A 24,956-nucleotide genomic window follows, 5' to 3' on the forward strand; every position below is an offset into this window, starting at 1 on the left:
TCTACAAATCTTCAATGTCTTCAGCCCCTCTTCAATCTCAGCTGATGCTCTTGCTTCTTGTTTCTCTGGGGAAAAAAAATCAACCAGCAGAGGACTTCCATAAGCCCTCACCTCCAAAGGTATCATCTACTTGTGTTGATGTGCTCTGCCCTCCTTTGTGTACTATTTTGGGAGAACTGTCTGGATCCCATCTGAGGCCCATCCTCTGTCTCCTATTCAAGACCACGACTTCTGTAACTGTTCAATCTTGCTCCTACATCATCAATTTTCCCCTTTCTACTAGATTGTTTTCATCAGCACCTAAACATATTATAATGTATCCTATCTTAAAAATACAACAAAATACAATTAAAAGTTGATCCAGCCTCATCCTCTAACAGCCTAATTGCCCTGCTTCAAAGAAAAACTCATCTAAAAAATTATCTATTCCACGCCATTCTCAATAGGAGTGATATCACTCCAAAAGGTTAAAAATTAATTCTTGCAGGCAAAAATTGCTTACTCTTTTTATATGTAAGGCATAGATATATATACAATACATTACAGAAGTATACGTGTGATACTGGAATTTCATGGAGAGGGGAGGATTAGACAAAAAAGTCTAAGAAAGCTCCTTAAGGAGGTGATCATGAAAAAGTGAGAAACACTGGTCTAAACATACTGTCTCAGTATCCTCCCTTCCCATTTGTTTCTTGAGCCTTCTCCAATCTGGGTTTCATTCCCCAGCATCCTATACAAACTGCTATTGTCAATGTCACCTTTATCCCCTGACGTGATTTCGATGTTTGTGCCCTCCAAATGTCATGTTGAAATGTGATCCTCAGTGTTGAAGGTGGGCCTAGTGGGAGATGTTTTGTCACGGGGGCAGATCTCTCATGAGTGGCTCGGTGCCTTCCCTATGTAATGAGTTCACATGAGAGCTGGTTGTTTAAAAGAACTTGGCATCTCTCTCTTGTTCCCTCTCTCATCATGTGATGCTCCTGTTCCCCCTTTGCCCTTCGCCATGACTAAAAGCTTCCTGAAGCCTCACCAGAAGCTGAGCAGCTGCTGTTGCCATGCTTGTATAGCCCACAGAACTGTGAGCCAAAATAAACCTCTTTTTAAAATAAATTACCCAGCCTCAAGTATTTCTTTATAGCAACGTGAAATGGACTAACACACCCTCCACATTGCAAAATCCAATGGGCAACTCTTAGAAGAAACTATAGTCAGTATTTGGCATAGCTGATGACTTCCTCCTTCTTCAAACACTTTCTTGGCCTACGGGACAACATACAAGTTTGGTTTTCCCCCTCACTCATTGGCATCTCCTTCTCAGTCTTTCTTGGGGTTCCTCTTAATCTTCTAGTTTCCAAACGTTGCAGTTTCTCTGGGTTCAATCTTGGACCTCATCCAGTTCCATGGCTTTAAATACCATTTATCTACTGATGATTTTCAAATATATATCTCCGGCTCAGACATTGCTCCTGAACCTTCTATATTCAACTGCCTGAGTATTCCCACTTGAATCTCTACTCAGCATCTCAAACCCGATCCAAGACCAAATTCCTATTCTTGATTCCCAGTGCATTACCTGCCTCACAAACCTACTTCTCACTCAGTTTTTTCCCTTTGGTAGAAGACAACTCTGTTTCTGCAATTATTCAGTCCCAAAACAGTGATTTCACTCTTGAAACCACTCACTGTCACAGTCCATATCTAATCCATCAGCAAATCCTGGCAGAAATACTTTTGAAATCAAGTATCTGTAGCAACCTGAACCCTTTAGAATTTATGCAAAAATGAGGGATCCTTGTACATCTGGATTGCACCTACTGCTCAACATACCACCAGTATTGCTGTATTCCATGCCACCATCATTTCTGGTCTCTGCATTCACAACATCCGTTTATCTGGTCATCCCAGCCCTCTTACAGTCTAACTTCCAAACAACAGCAAGGTAAGCTCATAATCCCTAAATCTAAGTCACATCATGTCTTTCTGAAATGGCTTCCCATCTGATGGAGAGTAAAATCCAATGTCTCCATCACAGCCCACAAAGTCCTATGTAATTGAGCCTCCTGCTTCCTCTCTGCTCTCATCTTCTATCACTGTCCCTTTAGTATACACTGCATGCCAGCCACACTGGCTGCCTTATAAAACTGCTCACTGCTTGGGGACTTCCTACTTATTCCAAAGAACTCCTGTTTGGATATCCCCCCCACTGAGATTCTCTTGGCTCACACTTTCACTACCTTCAGGTGTCTACTGGTTAAAAATCACCTTGTCACAGAACTGCTCACACTATATACAAGAGTAGTCCTTGTCATTTTCTATTTCTCATATCTTGTTTTCTCTTCCCCCAGCATGTACCATCATTTCACATATTTACTTATTTCTCCTCCACCCCCTGCATCAAATACTATACAATATTATGCCTCCTTCCACTATAATAGAAGTTTCTTGGAGCTTTTAATGTTTGGTTCACTACTGTACCCAGGGTGTCTAGAACAATGTCTAGCACATAGTAGATGTTCAATAAATATCTGTAAAATGAAAAAAATGAATTTGACATCTGAATAAAAGATGACAAGTGCCATTTAAAAATAAAACTGAATTTTAATTTCTCTTCTTGGAGTAAAATCTCATATTTTCATATGCTTTTGGCAAGTAAAATTATAAGATGCAAAAAGTATCTAAAAAGTCACAGAAATAGAAAGCAAATTCTGCTTTGGATACGATGATTTTCCTTTGGCTATTTCATGTAGCAAATTTTAGGAGAGATCAACATTTAAATATCTTACTCAAACCAACAGAGACTTCTAGACTAGTAAATATTACAAAAGTGTTGTGTGCTGGCTACTCAAATACATTTTAGATTTTCTCTCATTATTTTCTAGACATAAACATTCGAGTCAGAATGAAAAAATGTCAGACTCTGGAAACAGGACTTTAGAAGAATGGCGGTCAGAAACGTCCAGTCAGTGTATAAACATGTCTCATAAATCTGAGGCAATATAATACAAAACTACTTACATAAGATACATTTGTGAAGAAAAAAAACAAATGTGGACTAAAGCTTATCCAGTGAAGAATGCTGGTATTCCTCCAATTCTTTTTTTTATCCTTCCCTTCCTCTCTTTTCACTAATGTTTAGAATTCCCTACTTTAAAATTAGTAGTTGATTGTGGTAATACTTTCTTATTTGGATTTAGCACATTATATTTGAATCTTCAGAGATTTCTGCCAGAAAGCTAAAATCTTAGTTCTCAAATTTCTTCTTTCTTGAAAATGCCTTTGCCAGCTCAGATGGGGAAAAGTTTAATTCAATTCGGTTGATGACTCAGTTGGTGATAATGACGCAATTCCATAAATTATAGCTCTCTGCTCTTTCATCTCATCCCCATCTCTAGTATGGACATTTCTTTTTAAAGCTTTTCTGTTATCGAAGAACTCTAAATGAAAAATAGGGCTCCAAGTTCTAAAAGAAGCACACAGTCAGAAAGGCAGCATTAAGGAGGAATCTTTCCTTCTGTTAGGGTAGCAACCTGGTGGCCTAGTTTAAAACATCACATATCTACTGACAGCATGTGTATGAGAACAAAAATGTGAAAATATTTACATCATGATGCATTTATATCAAGCATGGAGAGATCACACACACTGGTAAAGGATAAACTGCTAGGAGAGGGGCAAAAAGGTATACTGCTCCAATTACTGAAGCCTGGAGAAGATTTGGATTCCATAATTGGTTCTATCACTCAACAGCTATGGAGCCTTAAGCAAATTAACATAATTTCTTGGAACCTCACTTTCCTGCTCTATAAAATGGGAATAATAATATTTCTCATGAGGTGGTTGTGAAGGGTAAAAATTATAATTTAGGAAAGTGCTTAACATAAGTATTCACAAAATGGTGTTGATATTGGAGTTATCATCATCTTCCAGCTAGTCTCAACTTTATGTTGTTGTTTTTCTTCCTGACACAACTAATTAGTTCCCCAGAGGGACACTTAAGTAGGTAAACTCCCTCTGTCCTGCCAGGAGCAGAGGTGAGTAATAAGTGTAATAACAGAAGTGCCAGATCACCCTAAACTCCAAGATGATGGGAGTCTCCGCTGTTTCTACTGACGTCCCCATTTGTGGAAGGTGGCAGAGAGGTGAAGATTAGGTTGGGCTGCCTCTCAGGCACTTAGAGAAAGAAAGATTAAGTAGAACAGACTCTCAATCTGCCATTTAGCAAATAATAAATTTAAAAAGACAAGAGAATTCGGAAATAATAAATATAAAAAGACAAGAAGATGAGAAAATAGCAAAGGTGACAATATTTAATTAATATATTAAAAATTTAATGCTAATAATTGTTTTTTCTAAAATTAAGATCCCAGTTTATAAGTTTACATGGCTGCAGGCAGCCCAACAGACCAGCTCATGTCAGAAGTTTAGAAACTGAATATTTCCCCCTCCTATGGAGATGGTCTGCTGAAAAATGCAATGAAGCACACTATTTGATAAATACAGGACTTTCATTCTTTATGCTTTTAATAAAACTCTTTTCAGTAAAATGTCAAGGAAAAATCAAGAATTTAAACTTCTTTTAGTAAAAGTATTTCTCATTTTTCCATCAAGAGTGATGGAAAATTCTAGAATTTACAGAAAGGAAGTTGAAGGTATTCATTTTGGATAGTAATTTATCATTACATTCTACAGTGCACAATAAGTTTTGCATCTTTGTAGTATAACTTATTCATGTTTTAAAAGCATATGTTAAACTTAACAGTCTTTAGAACCAGGCTTGAGAGTGTTTTCTTTCTTCCAATCTAATTAGGTAAAGTTATTTACCACCTCAATGTATGCAGCCAGGTTTTGAAAGGTAGATTCAGTATTTCTGATGAACTAAGACCCCTGTCATTTGTTCAACAGATGTTCACCTTCAAGGCTCACCACAATCTGCCCCACATCCATATCTCTAGTTTTATCTCCTAAAATTCCGCACCATAAAGCCTAGCTCCTACCAAGTCAATCCATTTTCAGTCTGCCAAATATAGAATGAACATTTCTATTTCCAACTTTATGCTAAGACCATTTTTCTCTCTCAAGCACTTTCTCCCTTTCCCACTGAATGTCCTTCAAGATGTATTTCAGATGGTTTTATTCATTCATTCATTCATTCATTCATTCAATACAGACTAAGAGCCTACATATATGAGGCACTCACAAACGAATCCTGGGAAAACACGAACAGGGAAGTCCAAGTAAGTACCTGTTTGAGTGGACTCTATATTCTACCAGAAAAGACACACATTGCACAATGGATTAAACTATTAATTAATTACAGTTGTGATAAGTGTTAAAAATATGAGTCACCAAAAACTACGAATGCATGTAATGGGAAAAATGGCCTGGTCTTGGGGTTCAGAAAGACTTTCTTATTTTCTTATTTTTTTATTAATATATCATAGTTTTACATATTTTTGGAGTACAGGTGATATTTTGATACATGTATAAGTGTGTAATGATCAAATCAGGATAACTGGAATATCTATCACTTCAAATATTTATCTTTTCTTTGTGTTGGTTACATTATAATTCTTCTCTTCTATTAGGAAGACTTCCTTGAGGAAGTAGTTGTGAGCTGAGCTTGAAGGACAAAAAAAAGGGCCTAAAGTAGGGCAGAGGGAGGTCAATAAACAAACCTTCTTGATGGTTATTATAAAATTATGATATATTAGTAAAGATATGGTAAGGAAATTCTTGCCTTCCAAGCATTAAAACTTATTGCAACAGTGTTTCTCCCAATTATTCTTGCTTTCTGTAAAGCTGGGGACAAAAAAAAAAAAACGATAATGATCTTACATTTAAACTTTAAGAAGCCACTAGGAAAAGGTGCCAGCCAATAGCCCTCGAAAGATCTGGGAAATGATCAGTCAAAACTGACCCCACTATCCTGAGCCCCCAAATCCAGGCAATATAGGCAAAATATTCAAATGGATGTGAAAGCTTGGTCCTACAGAGAGTGCCATGTTTCTGGAGAGAAGTTTTATCTTCCAAACTCTGTAAGCAGAGACTAGTAGCTCTTCCTCAGGCGCTTACTGGAGAATGATTCAGAAGTAAACTCTGGGAAGGAGCTCCCAGAAGGAGTAACAGAGACCTAGTTCCCTGGCTACGTACTTGCTGAACTGTTGAACCCACGGGGCCTAGGGCAAAGCTCTGCTGGTAGGGCTGCCTATAAGGAGAGGACTGTTAACAGTAACAGAAAGTTTCATAGGAGGCTAAACACTACCTGGCCAAGGAAACCCACCACACATATGGTCTACATATAGCCCATCATGGAGGAACAGGCGAGAGGAGCCAATTCCCCCTACCTACCACCAAGAAGTCAGTCTTAGAGGCAATCAATGGTTCTGTAAGCTTATAGTTTGTAGATGTTCAGAGACATACACACACACACACACACACACACAGAGAGAGACCTATAATCCACTCTGCCACAATTCCCTAGCACCACAGGTGCCACAGACAGGTCTAGCTGGAATTTAGGGTAGAGAGACCGAGCTCCAAACTGAGACTGAAGTTTAAACATAAACACAATGAGTCTTCAAAACCAAAGTGAGACGGTTCTAACAACCAAAAGTGACTAGAAAGTTGTAGTAAAGGACCAAGATGTCATTAAGGAATTCTCTCTAGATAGACATGGAGTTCAACATAGAGACGTTGAGGGCAGTTCTGGGAAAAAATAAAGTTGTCTCATGTTTACAGCTCAAATAGTTCAGACTCCTTAAAAATGACTTAAAACCACAAATTGACTATAATGAAAACCACGACAGTATTGCCACATGAATAAATAAAGGGAACAGAATAGATATCCAGAGACAGACTCAAGTATATATGGAATTTAACATATGACAAATGAGGAATTTCAATTTAGTGGGGAAAAGAAGAATCTCTTATTAAATAAATGGTGCTGATATAATGGATATCACTCTGTAAAGACAAAAAAACAAAGCTAGACACCTTTCTCATATTTTATGTAAACATATATTCCATGTAAAGATTTTAATGTAAAGGATAAAAATTAAAAATATCAGGAATATAATTCAGAATACTTATATGACTTTAGAGAGAGGGAGATAATCCTTAGCAATCAGGAAATCAAGTATTTATTAAAGAAAAAGACACATTTGACTAAATAAAAATCTTAAGAAATTACTATGGCAAAAGAAATAATAAACAAAAGCAAAAGATAAATAAATGCCAGTCTGGGAAATATTTGTAGTACTATATTACAAATATTGATATCCTTCATTTATGAAATGCTCATAAAAAACAAATAATCCACTAGAAAAGTAAGCATAGGAAATGACTGGGACATTTCATAGAAGAGGAACTCTAAATGACCAATAAGCTTATGAAAATAGGCTTAGTTTTACTTTTAGTCAAGGGAAATGCAAATTAATGCAAGAGCAGTTAACCTGTTTTTACTTACCACTTTGGCAGAAATTTTAAGATTGATAAAAATTTAAAATATCCAGTGCTGATGAGTATATAGGCAAACAGGCATTGTCAAACGTTAAGAATGAGAATCACGACAAACTTTTTGGAAGGTAATATGGCAATACCTATTAAAACATACAGGTTTTTTGAGCCAGAAATTTCACTTTGGGGATCTTATCACCCAATATAGCATTAAGAGCACCAGTATTTAAGAATATGTAAACAAGGATGTTTATCAAGGCGTAGCATTTAATAGAGAAAAAACTGGAAACCACATGAAAGTCCATCAATAAACAAGAGATGAAAGACAAAATTCCAGTACTCCCAAACTGAAAAATGTTATGCAGCTGTTTAATAAATATAAATCAGATGTGCTTATCTGAAAGAATGTTGAGTAAATAAGCAAAGTGCAAAACAATAATTTTAGAAGGCACCCATAGTCATCCAAAGCTTTATATGATTGGAACAAAGTGTGGCAGGGCACTCACTAAACTGTTAACATCAGTTAGCTCTGCAGAATTGGAAGGAGGGCAGGGCCAGGAATAAATTATTAGTTCATCTTTGGATTGCTTCATTTGTTATTCAATTACATATCAGCTTTGAAAAGTAATAAAAAATTATTTGGGGAAGGGAGAGAAATAACTAATTTTTTTAACCTACCGAACAACATCTAAGACGGTTAGCATTCAATAAATATTTGTGAATTGAGGGAGAAAAGGAAAGGAAGAAGTCAAAGTAGGTTATAAACAGGTTTGTAAGGAATAAGAAGAGAACCATGAATGAAATGACAATTTGTTGGACATTCTATGAATAGACTGTGTGGGAAGGAATAAAGAGATACTTGATAAAATCAGCAAAAATTAAAAAATGGAAAAAAGTTATGTAAATAGTAGGCACCAATGAAAAGGATAAAAACAACACAGTAGTTACCCCAATAAATGTAAAAGGGTTGAACTCACCTATCAAAAGAAAAAAATAAATAGTAGATACCAATGGAAAAGATAAAAACAACACAGCAGTTACCTCAATAAATATAAAAGGGTTAAACTCTCCTATCGAAAGAAAGAGATTTTTCATGTTGGATTTAAAAACTCAGCTAGGTATATTGTTCTCTGGAAACATCTAAAACCAGGTAACCATAAATCCACAAAAGTGATCATATTCACGATCTCCATAAATATCATAAAATATTTCTTAACATGCCTAATAACTAATGTGTAAGATCTTATGACAAAAGCTATAAAATTTTACTGAGGACATTAAAATACCTAAATAAGTGGAGAGATGTTCCATTTTCTTAGATGAGAAGATAATCTGTTATAAAGATGCCAATTCCTCCTAAATTAATGCTTAAATTGAGTGTAATTCAAATCAATATTCCAACAGGAGTTTTTAATGAAACCTGATTCTAAAGTACACTCAGAGAAGAAAAAACAGGACAAAAATCAAGAGGGCTTTATTCTACTCTACATCAACATAACTGTTTCCATAAGGAAAAGAGTTTAGTGAAAAGAATCTGTATTTCATATTGGCAGTATTAAAGTCACACTTTGTAAGTCTGAAAATCTCCTAAATGCCCATCAACTGGTTTACTACACTAAGATAAATCAAAAGACGAGAGCACTACGCAGTAAAAATAATGATGCACATGAATATTCATTGGCACTGAAAAGATATTCTTAAGATACTGTAATATAGTTTTGAAAAATCCACTAAACAATTTCACTTACCTTAAGTATAGCATTAAGGTCCAAGTTGATGACTGGATAGCTGACGCCAGAGAATGTAGCCAGAGGTTGGAAAGAACAGAGTGACAGGAGGGTGTGAGAAGTTTTGTTTTGCTTACAAGAGCGTTAAGTGAGGAAAGGAGTGGGATGGTATACAGGTCACCACTGAGAAAGCAGTTATTGACCAGAGAATCCCTGGAAAGTTAGAAAGGTACCCCCAAGATCTTTAATAGTTCATTTAAAAACCTAGCATCAATAAATGTACTGGAACTTTCAAAAACTATTATACTGGATGAAAAAGTGCTATAATTTTTAAATATCAGCAAAATTATTCGATCAAATAAATAATGTCTTACGAATTGAAAACTTTTCTACATTGAAATAAAGTAGCATTTCCTTAATCTTTGTGGTTGTATTTTAGAATTTTAAAAACAATTCCATTTTCTCCTAAATTATAATTAAACATATATATGCTTATCTGTTCTATATCTGCATCTATTGCCATCATAGATCTGTGAAGCGCTATATTTCTAGACAGAGAAATTTTACTTCTGTTATTCATATATTCATATATGGATGTGATCCTTTGGTTATTAGAGTTTGCCTTCTTGAGATCTTCTCTGCCTTTATTATATCTTTGCTATCACATAGAAACTAGAAATTAAAGAATTTACCAGGATAAATTATTTAGGGAAAACAAACTCCTTTCCCCAGCCTCCAATATAGGAAAGAGAAGCTCAACATTGTGTTTTGAAAGGTTGGAATGACTGCAAATACGCGCGCGCGCACACACACACACACACACACACGAGAAAGTAAAGCATCTTTCTCTTGCAGGATTAAACTGGTGAATCCCTGAAAATCAGAGGGTCAGGGGGTGGAGATGAGTGCTATAACTAGAAGCAAAACTAGAAGGAGAGATTAGGATTCCTGAATCTATTGTTTAAGGGTCAGGGGTTTGAGGAATTTCTGTGCATGGTAGAGAGGAAGATCAAGTACACATGGAAGAGCTATGCATACCAGTGGTTAGAGTACAAGCTCTGGAGTCATTTTACTGAGGTTCACATCTCAGTTTCACTAAGAATTGAGACAATAATAATGCCTAGGATTACTCTGAGGATTAAGTGATATAATCTTTGTAATATGAATATAGAGAAAGTAGCACTATTAAGAACCAGAAAGTAAATCATAAGAGGGTCACAATATGATACATGAGGTTTCTCTATTCTCCCAGCTGGGAGAAAGTTTAATAAATGTAATAAATAATTGCCAAAAGAAAAAACAATTACATCTGTTTCTTCCATAAGAAGCAAACTAGAGAAAGAGTTAGATGACAGAAAACAGATCACTCTATAATGGAAAGGGAATTCTTTCACATAAGATATGATACTTATGTTAATCCTAAAGGCTACATATGATTAGAAAGAGAGAGAAAGAGAATGAGAATGAGAAGAAAAACACATAAAGCTATAGATAAGGGGCTGTTCATAAGTCTGTACAAATGTGAGTCATGTAGCACATTCCTAGTTCTGTCACTCATTAATTAAGCGCTTTTTGGTAAGTTATTTAATTCTAATGGGCCTAAATTTATTCCCTGTGATATGCAGTTTTGTGAATTATATTATAGTTATAGTGTTATTCTGTGTTTCTGTCATTTTCACAGTCCTCTCTAGCTTAGATTCCAAGGGGGAACTATAATATATATTTCACACACTAGATGGCAATATATGGCTTTGTAAATGGATGTCTTTTTCATAGAAGTCTAAGATGTCTAATAATCAAATAAGAGCTGATTTTTCTCCAGAAAACACAGAGAGAAGGGTAGACATTGACCAATTCTTCATATTGAGGTCATTACTGAGATTTATAAAGTAAACAGAAAGCACGTGTTTTAATCCCTTTGATTTGACCCATAGATGTTAAAGGATCTTGTGGGATATTCTCGTTTAAGTCTTTAGGGCCAGCAAGAGTTATTTCATAACAATGAAGTAAACACAAAATGATTTCCATGGGGGTCCAATTCTGAATTGAGTCAGTTCAATACAACATCCAAAGACCCTCACCCTCAGTCAAATATACGAAGTCAATTATTCTTAAACTTTTTCATCATAAAGAGCCTACATATGCCACAATACTCCTCCACTAGAAAAAAGAAGATCTATTTCTTTTCAGCATGATACAGTTTTTAAAAGTGTCAGTGTTATCTTTCTTTTCTTTTTAAAAAATTAATTAATTAATTAATTTTGAGATGGAGTCTTGCTCTGTCACCCAGGCTGGAGTGCAGTGGCGCAATCTCGGCTCACTGCAACCTCTGCCTCCCGGGTTCATGCCATTCTCCTGCCTCAGCCTCCCGAGTAGCTGGGACTACAGGTGCATGCCACCACACCCAGCTAATTTTTGTATTTTCAGTAGAGATGGCTTTCACCATGTTGGCCAGGATGGTGTCGATCTTTTGACATCGTGATCCGCCCACCTCAGCCTCCCAAAGTGCTGGGATTACAGGCGTGAGCCACTGCACATGTTCAATATCATTTTTTATAATAAGAGTAAACGATTCGTATTTTCAAAGTTATGATTATTCAAAAAATTGTAAGGAAGAAAATGAAAATCATATCTGAGCAATAGCCAATGTTAATGTTTGTCAAATTATTTTTGATAGATGAAAAAATATACACGTACATATTTTAATCTTTTTTCCAAGTTAAAAATATTTATAAATCTTTCTGTTAATAAATAAATTATTATATTAGTGGTCACTACCATTCTATTTTTCGCAGGTACATATTTACAAAATGTACACAGGAAGTGTTCTGAGAATACACATCTTAATTGAAAAGCCTGGTCTTGCCCCACAACACTATTTTTCACAGAATTGACAGAATTGGTCCCATTTAAAGATGAGTAATGATTAACAATGGACCTATGCAGACAAAAGGAGAAAGACAACAGAACAGAACCTAAGAAATGAGCTGATGAAAAATACATATTAGAAAAATTTTGCCAGGAAGCAAATTAGTTCAACAAACTCTCGGGCATTAGTTCATAACAGCAAAAGAATACATGACTTCTTTGAAACAATACCTCAAGGAAGGGGCCAAAAGAAACTCTTGAAAATTACATGGATGACATGGAGAAAAGGCTAGAAAAAAAGTAATGCAAAGATCAAAGTTGAAAGTGAGTTAAGAGAAAACAGAAGGTTTGAGAGGGAGATACTTTAAGCTTTTGTAGATATTCTGAGATCACAATAATGAAAAAGAAATAAATCTTCAAATAAGTATTAGAAGGAAACTTACCTAAATAAGAGAAAAGCTGAATGTTCAAGGCAAAAGTGGACAACATAGCCCATGAAAAATGAACACAAAACTAGTCACAATAAGATACTTATGAAATTACTGGGCTCAAAGATAAAAAATATAAAAGAGATGGTTCTAAAGTAAAATATCCCTGAACAGTTTAGAGGAAAAAGCATACAACAGAAAAATGAAAATAAAAGAAAGAACATTTCATTTATAAAAGTTCATTGGAAAGCAAAATAAAATTAAAATGAGACTAGAGAACTTAAGTCAAAGGATATAATTTTAATGAAGGTTTAGTATGAATCAAATAAAATCATAAAGCAAAAATTGCCACAAAAAACCCCAGGAAAGACAGAAAGAAAAGCAATAATAGTAGGTGAGTTAAGTTATCTTTCTCAGCCAAACACAGCTCAAGTACACACACAAAATACAAGATGTAAAAAGATTTAAATAAAATTATTAATTAGCAGGCCCTTAAACACATTAAGGAGTCAGTCTATGACATGGTGTTGCTTTAGATGTCACTAATACAAATATTGAGAAATACTTTCAAAATGTAATGTTAAAGGATCTCTCTTGATATACAAAACTATGCATCTTTTAAATATTGGAATATGTAATTCCAATACATTTGTACAATTCCAATTCATTTGTACATTCATTACAGTACAAATGAATGTCCTGACTGATGGCTATACTGTATTTTTATAAAATGTTATAGTATGTTATTAAAACAATCTAAAAATCAATCCAGTTATTGCCAACCTCCATGGCAATAAATTATCCTACTTTAAATGTCTTTGGCAACAAACTAGAAGTAGATTCATAGAGAGATCATTCAAATTAGTCTCCCACTTTGCCTATAGGCATCTAATAAATTTTCCAATTTCTTCTATATTATTATCAAACACTGTACTAGCAAATAAGCTATATTATTTCTGCATAGTAGAACTGATACTCAAGGAAAATTTGCTTTCAAAATTCAACAGCAGCTATGCCCTTCCTCAGAAAACAATTTCTTCTATAGTTCTAAATCTAAGATCTATAAAACATATTTATTACCAGTTTTCTATTAGTGGCATAAGAAGCCATTTCTCTATCAAATCCAATGTCAATGTTAGGTGTGCAACAAAGTAAAAAGCTACAGGCATGTCAACACCCACTGCCATCCCACAGCCCTGAAGCCTTGTCCACCATCACCAGACTCTGTTATAACTCATAGGCTTCAGGAAAGATGAGGTACCCTCTACAATTCAATGACCTGATGGGCCAGGGTCAGTGAGACATGACGAAAGCAGGAGAAAATAAGTGAAATCTGTGCAGATAGTGGCAAAACAGAGCCACAAAAAAGTAAGAACATGGCTTATTTAGTTTTCTGCTCCTGCATTAATTTGCTAAGGATGAGGGCCTCCAGCTCCATCATGAGCTTTTATCTGGAATCCAGGTAATAGGGAAATCTATAGAGACAGATAGTAGATTAATGATTGCTTAGGGCTGGGGGCAGGGATGGGGATGGAGGGATGGGGGTGATAGCTAAACGGGACAGAATTTCTTTTTGAGGTGACAAAAATATTCCAAAATTTACTAATTACAGGCATTGATAATGGTTGTCTGTATCAGTTATTATACTAAAAACCACTGAATTATACATTTTAAATAGGTGAACTGTATGGTATGTGACATATCTTAAAGCTACTTTGTGTGTGTGTGTGCTGCTGTTGTGTTGTTTTGTTTTGTTTTGTATTAAGAGGTGTGTCTTAGGGGTTGGGGAAGAAGTCAGGGAAGAGGTGAGCCAAGAAGTCCCAAGCAGGGAAGAGCATAAGACAGAGACTCAAGAGTAATCCAAGATGGGTTCATATAATCAATACATGCAAGGCAAAGGTGCAAATGTGAGGAAAAGAGATACAAATTGTTTGGACAGGCTGATGCTTTATGACAGCAGTTCTCAACCCTGGTTGCACAATAGCATCACTTGTTTACAAGGTGAGTCACTTTTTGAAGATACATCAGTTGCTCTGTTCCAGAAACAAGTAGATTTGCTAAGGCAAGGTATTAATAATAATTCTTACAGTGTGGCTTTACACCGAATCTTCAGCATCACCTAGAAACTTGTAAAAAGTGCAAATTGTCCATGCATACCTCCATACAACCAGAAACTCAAACTGTGGCCCAGTAATCTGTGTTTTAACAAGTCTTCCAGGTGATTTGGATGCATGCATAAAAACAAACCAAAACAATGGCAACAAAAATCCACCAGAGACAGGGTGAACATTCTGCACCCAGACCCTTGATGTGAACATAATATGGTGTACCCTTCTAGTTCTTTTTGTCAGGCCTGGGAATAGCTATTACCAAGCAATTTTTCTAAGAAACATTTGTTTTAACCTTTGTTAAGAAAAGCAAAACCCAGCTTTTAGCTATATTGGTCAGAGACCTGAAAAGGAACTGAAACAGATGTTTTAGATATTTAAGGTTTTAACAGGAAAGTATTCCAATTTAAAAACCAAGATATCATTTTTTTTTTTGTAACAGCAAAGTTATGAGAAATCTGAAGTTCTCTCAAAGATTTAAGATTTCAATTCTAGGGCATATAGATATTAGATTGGACTTCCCAGACACACTGGATGAAGGAGAAAGAGAGCAGCTGGAGTACCAAAAAGGATGTCAATTCATACTCCTGGCCTGATTCAGGACACCCTTCTTACCTGGTAAATAGAACTTTATATAGAGCAACATACTATTTGAAAATAAGTAAATTGATAAAAAGTAAATGAATTAAAATGAACATATAGAACGAATTAAATTAATGAAAGTCAAAGGAATATGTAAATACAATTTTCAGATCTGAACTTAAGCATAAACAACTAGTATTTTAAAAAATAAGGTCTACTGCAAAAACAAGCAATGGGGAAAAGACTCCCTATTTCATAAGTGGCGTTGGGATAAGTGGCGAGCCATATGAACAAGACTGACACATGTTCACCTATGTAACAAACCTTCACATGTACCCCCAAACCTAAAATAAAAGCTAAAAAAAAAATTAAAAACGATTATATCATGGTATTCTAGCACCTTGAGAAAAAACAGAATAAACAAAGAAATCTGAATAGATTCCTTTAAGAAATGGAATCTGTAATTTAAAATTTTACCACAAAGAAAACTCTAGGCCTAAATGGTTTTACTAGTGAATTCTTCTAAACATTTAGGAAAGAAATAACACCAAACTTGTATAAAAATGCTTCCCCCGAACAGAAACAGGAAACATTGCCCAAATAATTATATGAGACCTACATACCTCCATGTCGAACAACTGGAGAAATTAATACAAGAAAAAATACTACAGCTCAATCATTCTCGTGGACATGAATGCAAAAATCCTAAACAACGTATTAGCAAGCCAAATTCAGATTTACATAAAAAGCATTAAAACATAAGGCCCCTGTCAATATAGAGTTTTTCTTTCCTTCTTCATACAAATCCACATTTAATGAAAAGAGAATATGAAAAGAATAAGAAAAAAGTCTATTATGGGATTCTATTAATGAGAATTTTACAGAGAAGGTGAAGAAGTAATACGGACCAGTGAAGTTTTTCCTAAGGTCTTTTGGAAACACATTCATTCAGTCGATCAATTGGTCATTCACTCATTTCACAAATATTAAAGAACACCTATGCAGTGAAAAGTCATTGTTCTTGATTACTCAGCACACAAGTTCTCTTCATAAGCAGTACTTATATTTATTTTGAAGTGTTACTTTGTCCCACTGATTACATGCAATGCAACAGGATTATAATCCAAGATGCTGCAATTCCCTAGCCATCGGGTTGCGAATAAAACCCATGTCAGGTCAATAGGATGCTCTCTTGAAATTTAAGTCTTGGGCAGTGGCACAATGACACTGATGGGGCACACCCATTCTAAAGGTAATGTTCTCACCAGATTGTTGCCAGCTAGGGCTTTTTATATAATTCTTATTCCAGGGGGTTGGGGAAGGAAAAACAGGGCACTTTAGTCAAAAGTTTCAAGGTTTCAATTATGCAAGATAAGTAAATCCTGGAGATCCACTGTATAGCCTAGTGTCTATAGTTAATAATATCATATTGTATACTTAAAAATTTGTTAAAATAGTACATCTAATATGTTATATATTCTTTTTTTTTTTTTTTTTTTTTTTTTGAGACAGGGTCTTGCTCTGTCACTCAGGCTAGAGTGCAGTGGCACAATCAGGGCCTACTGCAGCCTTGACTTCCCAGGCTTAGGCAATTTCCTGCCTCAGCCTTTTGAGTAGCTGGGACTACAGGCACATGCCACTATGCCTTGCTACATTTTTTTTTCTTTCTTCCTCTTCTTTTTTTTTTCTTTTTTTTTTGTAGAGATGAGGTCTTGATATATTTCCCAGGCTGGTCTTGAACACCTGGGCTCAAGCAACCCTCCTGCCTCGCCCTCCCAAAGTGCTGGGATTACGGGTGTGAGCTACCACACCTGGCCTATGCTAAGCATTCTTATTACAAAAGAAAAAAATAACTTATAAAGGGGAAAAAGCTTTTGGAGGTGATGTGGATATGTTGATGGCATAGATTGTGATAATGGTTTTAAGAATGTATACTTATCTCCAAATTCATCACACTGTATACAGTATATACAGCTTTTCATATGTCAGTCATACTCAATAAAGTGATTTAATAAAAGAGGACTCATGCAAGGGCTAAAAGATGAGACCACATGCTCTCTAAGACTCCCTTCAATTCTAAGTTTCTGTGATTAAAATGAACACCCTCAGCTAGGATTTTGGTATCAGTAAGGAAAACTGGCCTGATGAAACAAAAGCTAACTGAGCAAGTGCAACTTCTTGGAGAAATGTATCCTCCCTGCCCCAGTACTTAATACCTTTATTCCTTTTTGGTTTCTCATATCTGAATCCCTTCCTACTACTTAGTACAGGAATTTTACCTTTCGGACTCCTCACATGTGCCTTTTGCTGACACTGTCGTCCTGTTCACTTCTGGATCTCAGAGTTGACTTAGAATAAACCCAAAGTCTCCCGTTGTTCACACGTACAGTAGAAATTCTAATGTGGCCACTGGCGTACTCTCTTCTCCTTCCCACTATCCCCAGCATTTCTGGCAGTAGAAGTGCAAACTCTACCACTGCCATCCCACCTGCACTGAGTTACATCTCATCTGTGCTGAGTCAAAGTGGCAGGAAAAAGATGTCTGTGGATTTATCACATGTTTCTGGTGGCAGTGCACCAGGAACCCTCAGGAATCATGAAGAAAATCTTAGGTATCCACCTAAGAAAACCTTAGCTATACCACCTCCACTATTCCCACTTCTGAGAGTAAATAGCTGCTGTCAACTAGGAAAGATATAAGCAGGTAAATGACCTTTCTAAATTGGTAGTTGTAGGTTAGCGTCTACTTTGGGGAAAGATAGGAAATCAGACCCTCTGCACATACTTTCACCACCACCTTTTATATCAAAAAGAAATTAAACAAAGGTTACTATCTAAGATAAAGTGAATAATGCTAAACCAATTGCAGTATCTAAAGACTTAGCAAGGATAAAAATTGTCTTTGAATTTTAGTTGCTTTATTAAAATTTGGCTCTTCTGGCATAATTTTAGCTTCTTCAGCATAAATTACTCATCACCTCTCACCCATTCCTTCTCATGCCTCTCATTCACAAAAGGGCTAGGCAACTGCCTCAAACAGAAGTAAATACAATCAGAGAGCAACCCAGAGAACAAGAACATAGGAAATGAGGCAATCCAAGCAAGCACTTGTACATAAAAACCTTTTCTTAAAAATGGCCATAAACACTGCTCTTCCTTTAGGCGAAATCATTGCATATCCATCAATAATACTGACTTGTTGAAGACATGGGCAATAACAAAAGTGTTCAACTTTTAACCAGTTAAAAAAAAATCCTATGGGTTTCATTTTGGCCTAGACTAATATCACAAAGAGGGCCATAAGTATCAGTGTTAAAGACAGGCAAATCAATAGAGTCTATCACTTGTCCTTGGCTAAGAGAGTTAGACCAAATTCATGCTTTATCAAAGAAATCCCATTCCGGGAGGCAGGTAAATGGCAAACACAGACTCACAGTTGGCGATGTCACCTTGAAGCTGCAGAATCTGAGGAACTGGCATTGTGAGAACAATAAGATCAAACTGCTCGGGGGGGCCTGTTTGTTTGGATACTTCCCATTTGTCATTTCTTAGATTGATCTGTGTCACACGATGTCGGAAGTATACTTCTGCACCTGTTCCAAAAGCAAAATCATGTCCCCATTATCAGAATTTCATATATGAATGAGGGGGATATGAGTAGTCACAATCTGAATCCATTCAAGTGAACAAAATGGCCAAGACTGTCTTCTACAGTACTCAAATTCTCTTCCTTTACTATCTTTCTAATTTAGTAGGAATTCATCCCTACCTGGCATCCTTGGACCTCCCTATCAGTGCCTGCTCTGAATCAAAAACTGCTCCTACAATTAATGATAAAAATGAAAAAAATAACTATAGCTACTTTTCATTAAGCAGCTACTATATGCCAGCTGCTTGGTACACATTATATTAATTCATCTCACAGACAAGGAAATAGATTGAGAAATAGCATGCCATGATTTAAAACTATACCCATCTGACGCTACAGCTCATCATTTTTGCAGAACAAATACACATTTCAGTAAACATGTGTGTTAGCAATGAAACAAAAAGAGCAATATTCCCTATTAAAAGAATTAATATTTCCTATTAAAGGACCGGAAAAAAGTTCTCTGTAAGGGAAATGTAAGTTCTCATCAATAGATCAATTGTCTTTATTAAGAAGAATCAGAATTTAGAAACATACTCTAGAGTACCCTCCCATAACATTTTCCTTGTTAGCACTTAACACAAGGATATTTTAACAATTATTTCTTTAATATTGTCTCCCCTTTTAATCTGTAAACCCCATGAGCTACAAATTACACCTGTTTTGCTTCTATGTATAGCATATAGTATACATAGCATAGAATTTATTAGGTATGTATTTATTTAAAATAACTATGAGGCCAGGCACGGTGGCTCACACCTGTAATCCCAGCACTTTGGGAGGCTGAGGTGGGTGGATCACTTGAAGTCAGGAGTTCGAGACCAGCCTGACCACATGGTGAAATCCTGTCTCTACTAAAAATATAAAAACTAGCTGGATGTGGTAGTGCATGCCTGTAATCCCAGCTACTCAAGAGGCTGAGACACGAGAATCACTTGAACTCGGGAGGCAGAGGTTGCAGTGAGCTGAAATTGCACCACTACCCTCCAGCCTAGGCAACACAACAAGACTCTGTCTCAAAAAAATTAAAATAAAAAGAGTGAATTATGAACCATAAACTGAAAGAAAGTACAATTAGGTCATAAAGTCTTCTTAGTAAACTAGTACTCACCTTCCAGTTTCCAAAAAAATTTGATTTACAAGTAAATCTACTTTTATTCAGCTTTGTGTATTGAAAAAGAAAGAAATGAAGACGTAATGAGGGAGGAAAAAAGTACACTGAAAGATTCTATTCATCTTTACCTGGGTAATCTCATGTTCCCAGTCACTAAAAATCCAGCTAAAGTTCATCCCAAAGCTTCCTTTCTGTAGCCACTCCAGCTCAGTGTGATCCTTCCTCTCTATGATATTCTTCAACCATCACTGCTTTACTACTCATTTAGACATTGATTTAAAATATCTTCATGCTTTAGTTGTATCTTATCTATGTAATAATACTCAAGGCTCCTTCATGTCACGTCTTCAGATCTCATACACCTTTATCTCTTTCATTGACCCTTAAATAATGCCACACCCTAGTAAGCACTCCAATTTTTAAAAAATCAAATGTAAATGTTAGAAGAAACATAGTTCTAACTAGCCCAAGGGATGAATCTCTGTTCAAGGCAGTGTGCATCATTCTGTTCAAAGATTAGAGCAAGGGGCTTGTAAACAGTACTCCATCTTGCCTGAGGGCTTTTCTAAGGCCCCTGCTTGGGGAAGGTGCAAATAATCTGCACTTTCAACACACATCCACCATCTCCTTTATTCCAACAAGGGTAGCTCTGCTTCACTCTGTTTTTATTTATTTAGGATGTCTCACCCTACTTGCCTCACTTAGTCCGTGGCCCTGTCCCAGACCTCAGCTAAGTCAAATGATTCTATGTTTTCTCATAATATTCCTTTGAAAAGAACAACATGCTGTTGTTGTTGCTGGCATGAGTGTGTGTTTAAGGGGACTTAAGTTCACAGTTCTAGAAAATTCTTCAAGCGCCAGATGAATGCCTTCAAAATGTATCTCAATGGTCACAAAGTGTTCTGCAAGGTATAGGTATATATATATATGTGTGTGTGTCTGTGTGTGTGTGTGTGTATATATATATATGTGTGTGTCAGTGGTTCTCTAAGTACAGACCCCAGACCAGCAGCACCTATGTACTAGAAAATGCACATTCCTGGGCCCCAACCCAACCATACAGAATAAGAAACTCTAGGAATTAAGCCTAGCAATCTGTGTTTAACAAGTTCCCTTAGTCTTGTCATCATGCGCACTAAAGTATGAGAACCACTGGGGTAGGTGGACAGGCCCAAATCAAACACCACTGGCAAAACCGCCCAAAAAGTAGCACTTATCAAGAGGTAGGGGAAATAGTATAGCCTCTCTTATTAACCAGAAACGTTTCCTTTCCAACTGCTCAGAGCAAAGTTTTTGGGAAAGTGGCATTTCCTTGTGAAAGTAATTAATAACTTTCATAAAGACAATGTGTTTAAATCTATAAGTTCTGGAAAACTCAATTTTAAAACAGATAAATTGTCTCAAGAGTTACTTCTGAGCTTAGTAAATTTGACCATGTCCCTCCCTTGCACAAAACCCTTCAATGGCTTCCCATTGCACTTAGAGTATAAAATCTTTAACAATGCTTACAAAGCCCCGTATAATCTGGCCCTGCCTTAGTCTTCAGCATCATCTTTTCTACTTTCTCCCTCACTCACTACCCTCCAGTCACAATGACCTTTTATTCCTTGAATGCACTAACCTCCTCCTACTACTTCAGAACAGTTCCAATTTGATGTGCCCACTGCAGGAACTCTCGTCATTCAGCTCTCAGCCTAATTCCCTCTTGCTCACCTTTCAGGTACCCATGAAAATATCAGTTCTTCAGGGATGCTTTCCCTAACACATCTCCCCCATCACTCCTCTATAACCTACTGGGCTAGGTCCTTTTATTGTAAGCTCTCTCATAATGCTCTCTTTCTTCTTAACATTTATCATGCATCTTTTCTTTGTTTGTATAATTAGTTTAATGTATTTTCTTCCCACTATACTCTACATTAACAGAGGCCAGGATCATGTCTCTTATTGACTCTTGTTTCCCCAGCACATAATATTTAATTAGAATAAAATGATCTTCAGATGGCTATAAAGATATCAGAAGTCTAAGAAGGTTTAAACATTTTACAAAGGCAAATGTGTTTCTGTTATATATTTATTCAATTTTATCCCTGGCCCTCCTCCGTTTTAAGGAGAAAATCCAAGTTTATGTTTCTCCTATGATTTCCCACAAATAGGTTTTAGTGAGCAGCAGTCAGAACTGCTCAGATGGGACCTGAAGTGATGTGAACCATGTCTAACTGACTCCACAGCTTGAAGTCAATAGAAGAATGCTTCACCTGGTTTTCATGCCATCCTCTAGCTTCTCTAAAAAGGACATCGTTACGGATGAGTGCCAAGATCACCCGCTGGGAGAAATTCTGAGACAGAACCACCCAGACTCACTTCCCCTCTATCAATTTTAGAAAGAAAATAGGCACAAAAATAAAAAGAGAGAGAATAATAAAAGTAAATATTACCATACAGAAGCCATCCTAGCTAATGGCATCTGCCACCTAAACCATTTTTTCTAATACATTGATCCTGTCTACTTTGACAGGTTACATTGCACATGTTGACTTTCCAGATCGCTAGCCAATGTCCTTTTTACGTAGATGATAAAATAAAAACAAATAAATGCAGCAACAGTCCTCCCTGTTGGTAGGAAAAGCTAAATAAAAGCTTCTCACTCTGTGTCCTGGAGGCTAAATTCATCTTTTTATGAATAACTTAATAACATGGGACCTTATTCAAAAGCAAAATGACCTGGTCCATCATTTTCCAAATGTCATATGCAGGAACCATCAGGTGACCAGTTTTCCAGGTTGCACAAAGAACTAAGGTGGTATTACTTTTTAATATCCACTTCCCCCTATGTCAGGAATTAACTGATGAAAGAAGGAAACTAGGGGCACAGGGAACTATGAGGTTGTTCTATTGAACCATGTGTCTACTGACACGTAGCACCAGGTGCAATGGGTACAATCTTCCTACTGTAGGAAAATAATCAGTAAGGAAAGAGAAAGCTCTACAAAATAGATGTTAAATTGGAGAGTATGAGCACCTCTCATTGCCCTCCATGAGAGACTTAATAGAAAAAAACAACATGATTAATTGCAAGGGCGCTCCGGTTCTGTTACCAACTAGCCAAGCCACCTTAGACAAAGTACCTGAGTCTTATTCTCTGCATTAATAAATAGGGATGATGATTAACTCCCTTGAAAATTTACTGTGAGAATTAGAAATTACATACGTAAAGTACCTAAGGTAGTGTCAGATAAATAGTTAGCACTTAATAACAGATAGCTAGAATCACTTTTGCTATTGTCATTTCTCACTCCAGCATAATGACAACTATTATTAAAAAAAAAAAAGAACAAAAGAAAATCATGTTTCACTCACTCAAGAAGATTGTATTAATGGAGAAGGCAGGCAGTCAGTGAAACTCATGCCAATACATACAGTTTTATCTGCAATGAGGTTAATGTGAACACATCAGACAATAAATTAAAATAGAACATAAGGTCAAGAATAAAGTATCTATTTCCCTTACCCTTTACTGTTTGTTCTGGGAAATTAGTCTAGTTAAATATTGGCTTTAAAGGTTTGAACCTATTCTAAAGCATGCCTGATTAGGCATATCCCAGATAAATAATTTTCCTGGAAGTCTGGTCCCAATCCGAATGACCACTAGTTGGTCCATCAGATTGTGGGGTTTTAAACTCAACTAGATTCGAAAATATAGAGTATTTTTGAAAATAGTTGGCAATTTGATGTCTTAAAGTGAGGAATATGTGAAGGTCAGCTTCATTCAAGTAGAATATTTTTTAAACTAACATTTATCAAGAGATTACTATGTGACTGGCTTACTATTTGCTTGAATTTGAGTGCATTATGTCATTAATTCCTCACACCACTTTGTAGTAAGAACTTCCATTACAAAATTCTGTAGTAAGTACCCTATTTTTTTCATTTCATTACCCTCATTTTTTTCAGTAAAAGAACTGAGGTACAGATTTTAAACTCTCCTAATATTACATGGACAGAAAGTGATGGTAGGACATTAACTGGAATCCAGGTCATTCTGATATCAGGGACTGTCTTAGCTTACTGTGTGGACAAACCAAATGTTTTTGTGGACCATTTATAGAATAGAAAGCTTTAAATGGACTTAAAGAATGTTTAAAAGTGATATAATTATAAAATTAAAAATATTATAGGTAGTCCAACAAATCCTATAATAATAGATTGGGGTAGAGGAGAAAAAGAATCTTGAAGTATTACAAAAATAACATTAAAAAACGAAAGAAAAATTTATATAAACTCAAGTTAAATAGACCATGAACTCGATGTAAAATAAATTTTTAACATTTATATCACTCTACCTACTAGGCACAAGGTACTATTAGGCTCTGAGTGAGCTACAAGGAATTAAAAATAATCTCTTCCTCAAAAGCTTAAAAAGCAAAATTGGAAGTTAAAACGTATGTATTCTCCCAAACACCTAACAAAATAAGGAGACAGATGCAATGTATTCAAGGATGTTTCTCTGCCAGGATATCAACTCCATGAAGGCAAGGACATTGGTTCTTGCATCATTAGTACCTAGAACAATGTTTGGCATTATAGTAAGTATTCAATAAATGTTTATTGAACAAAAGGATATATGTATGTATGTATGTATGTATGTATGCATGTGTAGGGGTGAAAGTTCAAAAAAAATCAACTGAAAAAAGGCATATTAATATGAGAAAAAGCATACAAATTTATTTAATCATAGTTTTTCATGACACTGTGGTGGGAGCAAGCCTCCCAAAATCTGGCCATAAACTGGCCCCAAAACTGGCCATAAACAAAATCTCTGCAGCACTGTAACATGTTCATGATGGCCCTAACGCCCAAGCTGGAAGGTTGTGGGTTTATGAGAATGAGGGCAAGGAACACCTGGCCCGCCCAGGGCAGAAAACCGCTTAAAGGTATTCTTTTCTTTTTTTTTTTGGTGAGGTTTTATTCATTTATTTATTTTATTATACTTTTTAAGTTCTAGGGCATTCTTAAGCCACAAACAAT

At 36.0% G+C, this 24,956-nt stretch overlaps 1 protein-coding gene across 5 annotated transcripts in view; it reads right to left on the reverse strand.

The window, feature by feature from the left end:
* RNLS (renalase, FAD dependent amine oxidase) overlaps positions 1-24,956 on the reverse strand; it is a 311,199-nt gene that overhangs the window by 280,417 nt on the left and 5,826 nt on the right. For all 5 annotated transcript variants that reach the window (XR_013397857.1, XM_001082034.5, XM_077945591.1 and 2 more), the window contains exon 4: positions 18,603-18,761. Coding sequence is in view for 4 of the 5 variants with exons in the window: in XM_001082034.5 (XP_001082034.3) it covers positions 18,603-18,761 (159 nt within the window). In the remaining variant the exon portion in view is untranslated. The remainder of the gene's footprint in view (positions 1-18,602; positions 18,762-24,956) is intronic.

The sequence above is a fragment of the Macaca mulatta genome, chromosome 9, assembly GCF_049350105.2.
Source record: "Macaca mulatta isolate MMU2019108-1 chromosome 9, T2T-MMU8v2.0, whole genome shotgun sequence".
NCBI lineage: Eukaryota > Metazoa > Chordata > Mammalia > Primates > Cercopithecidae > Macaca > Macaca mulatta.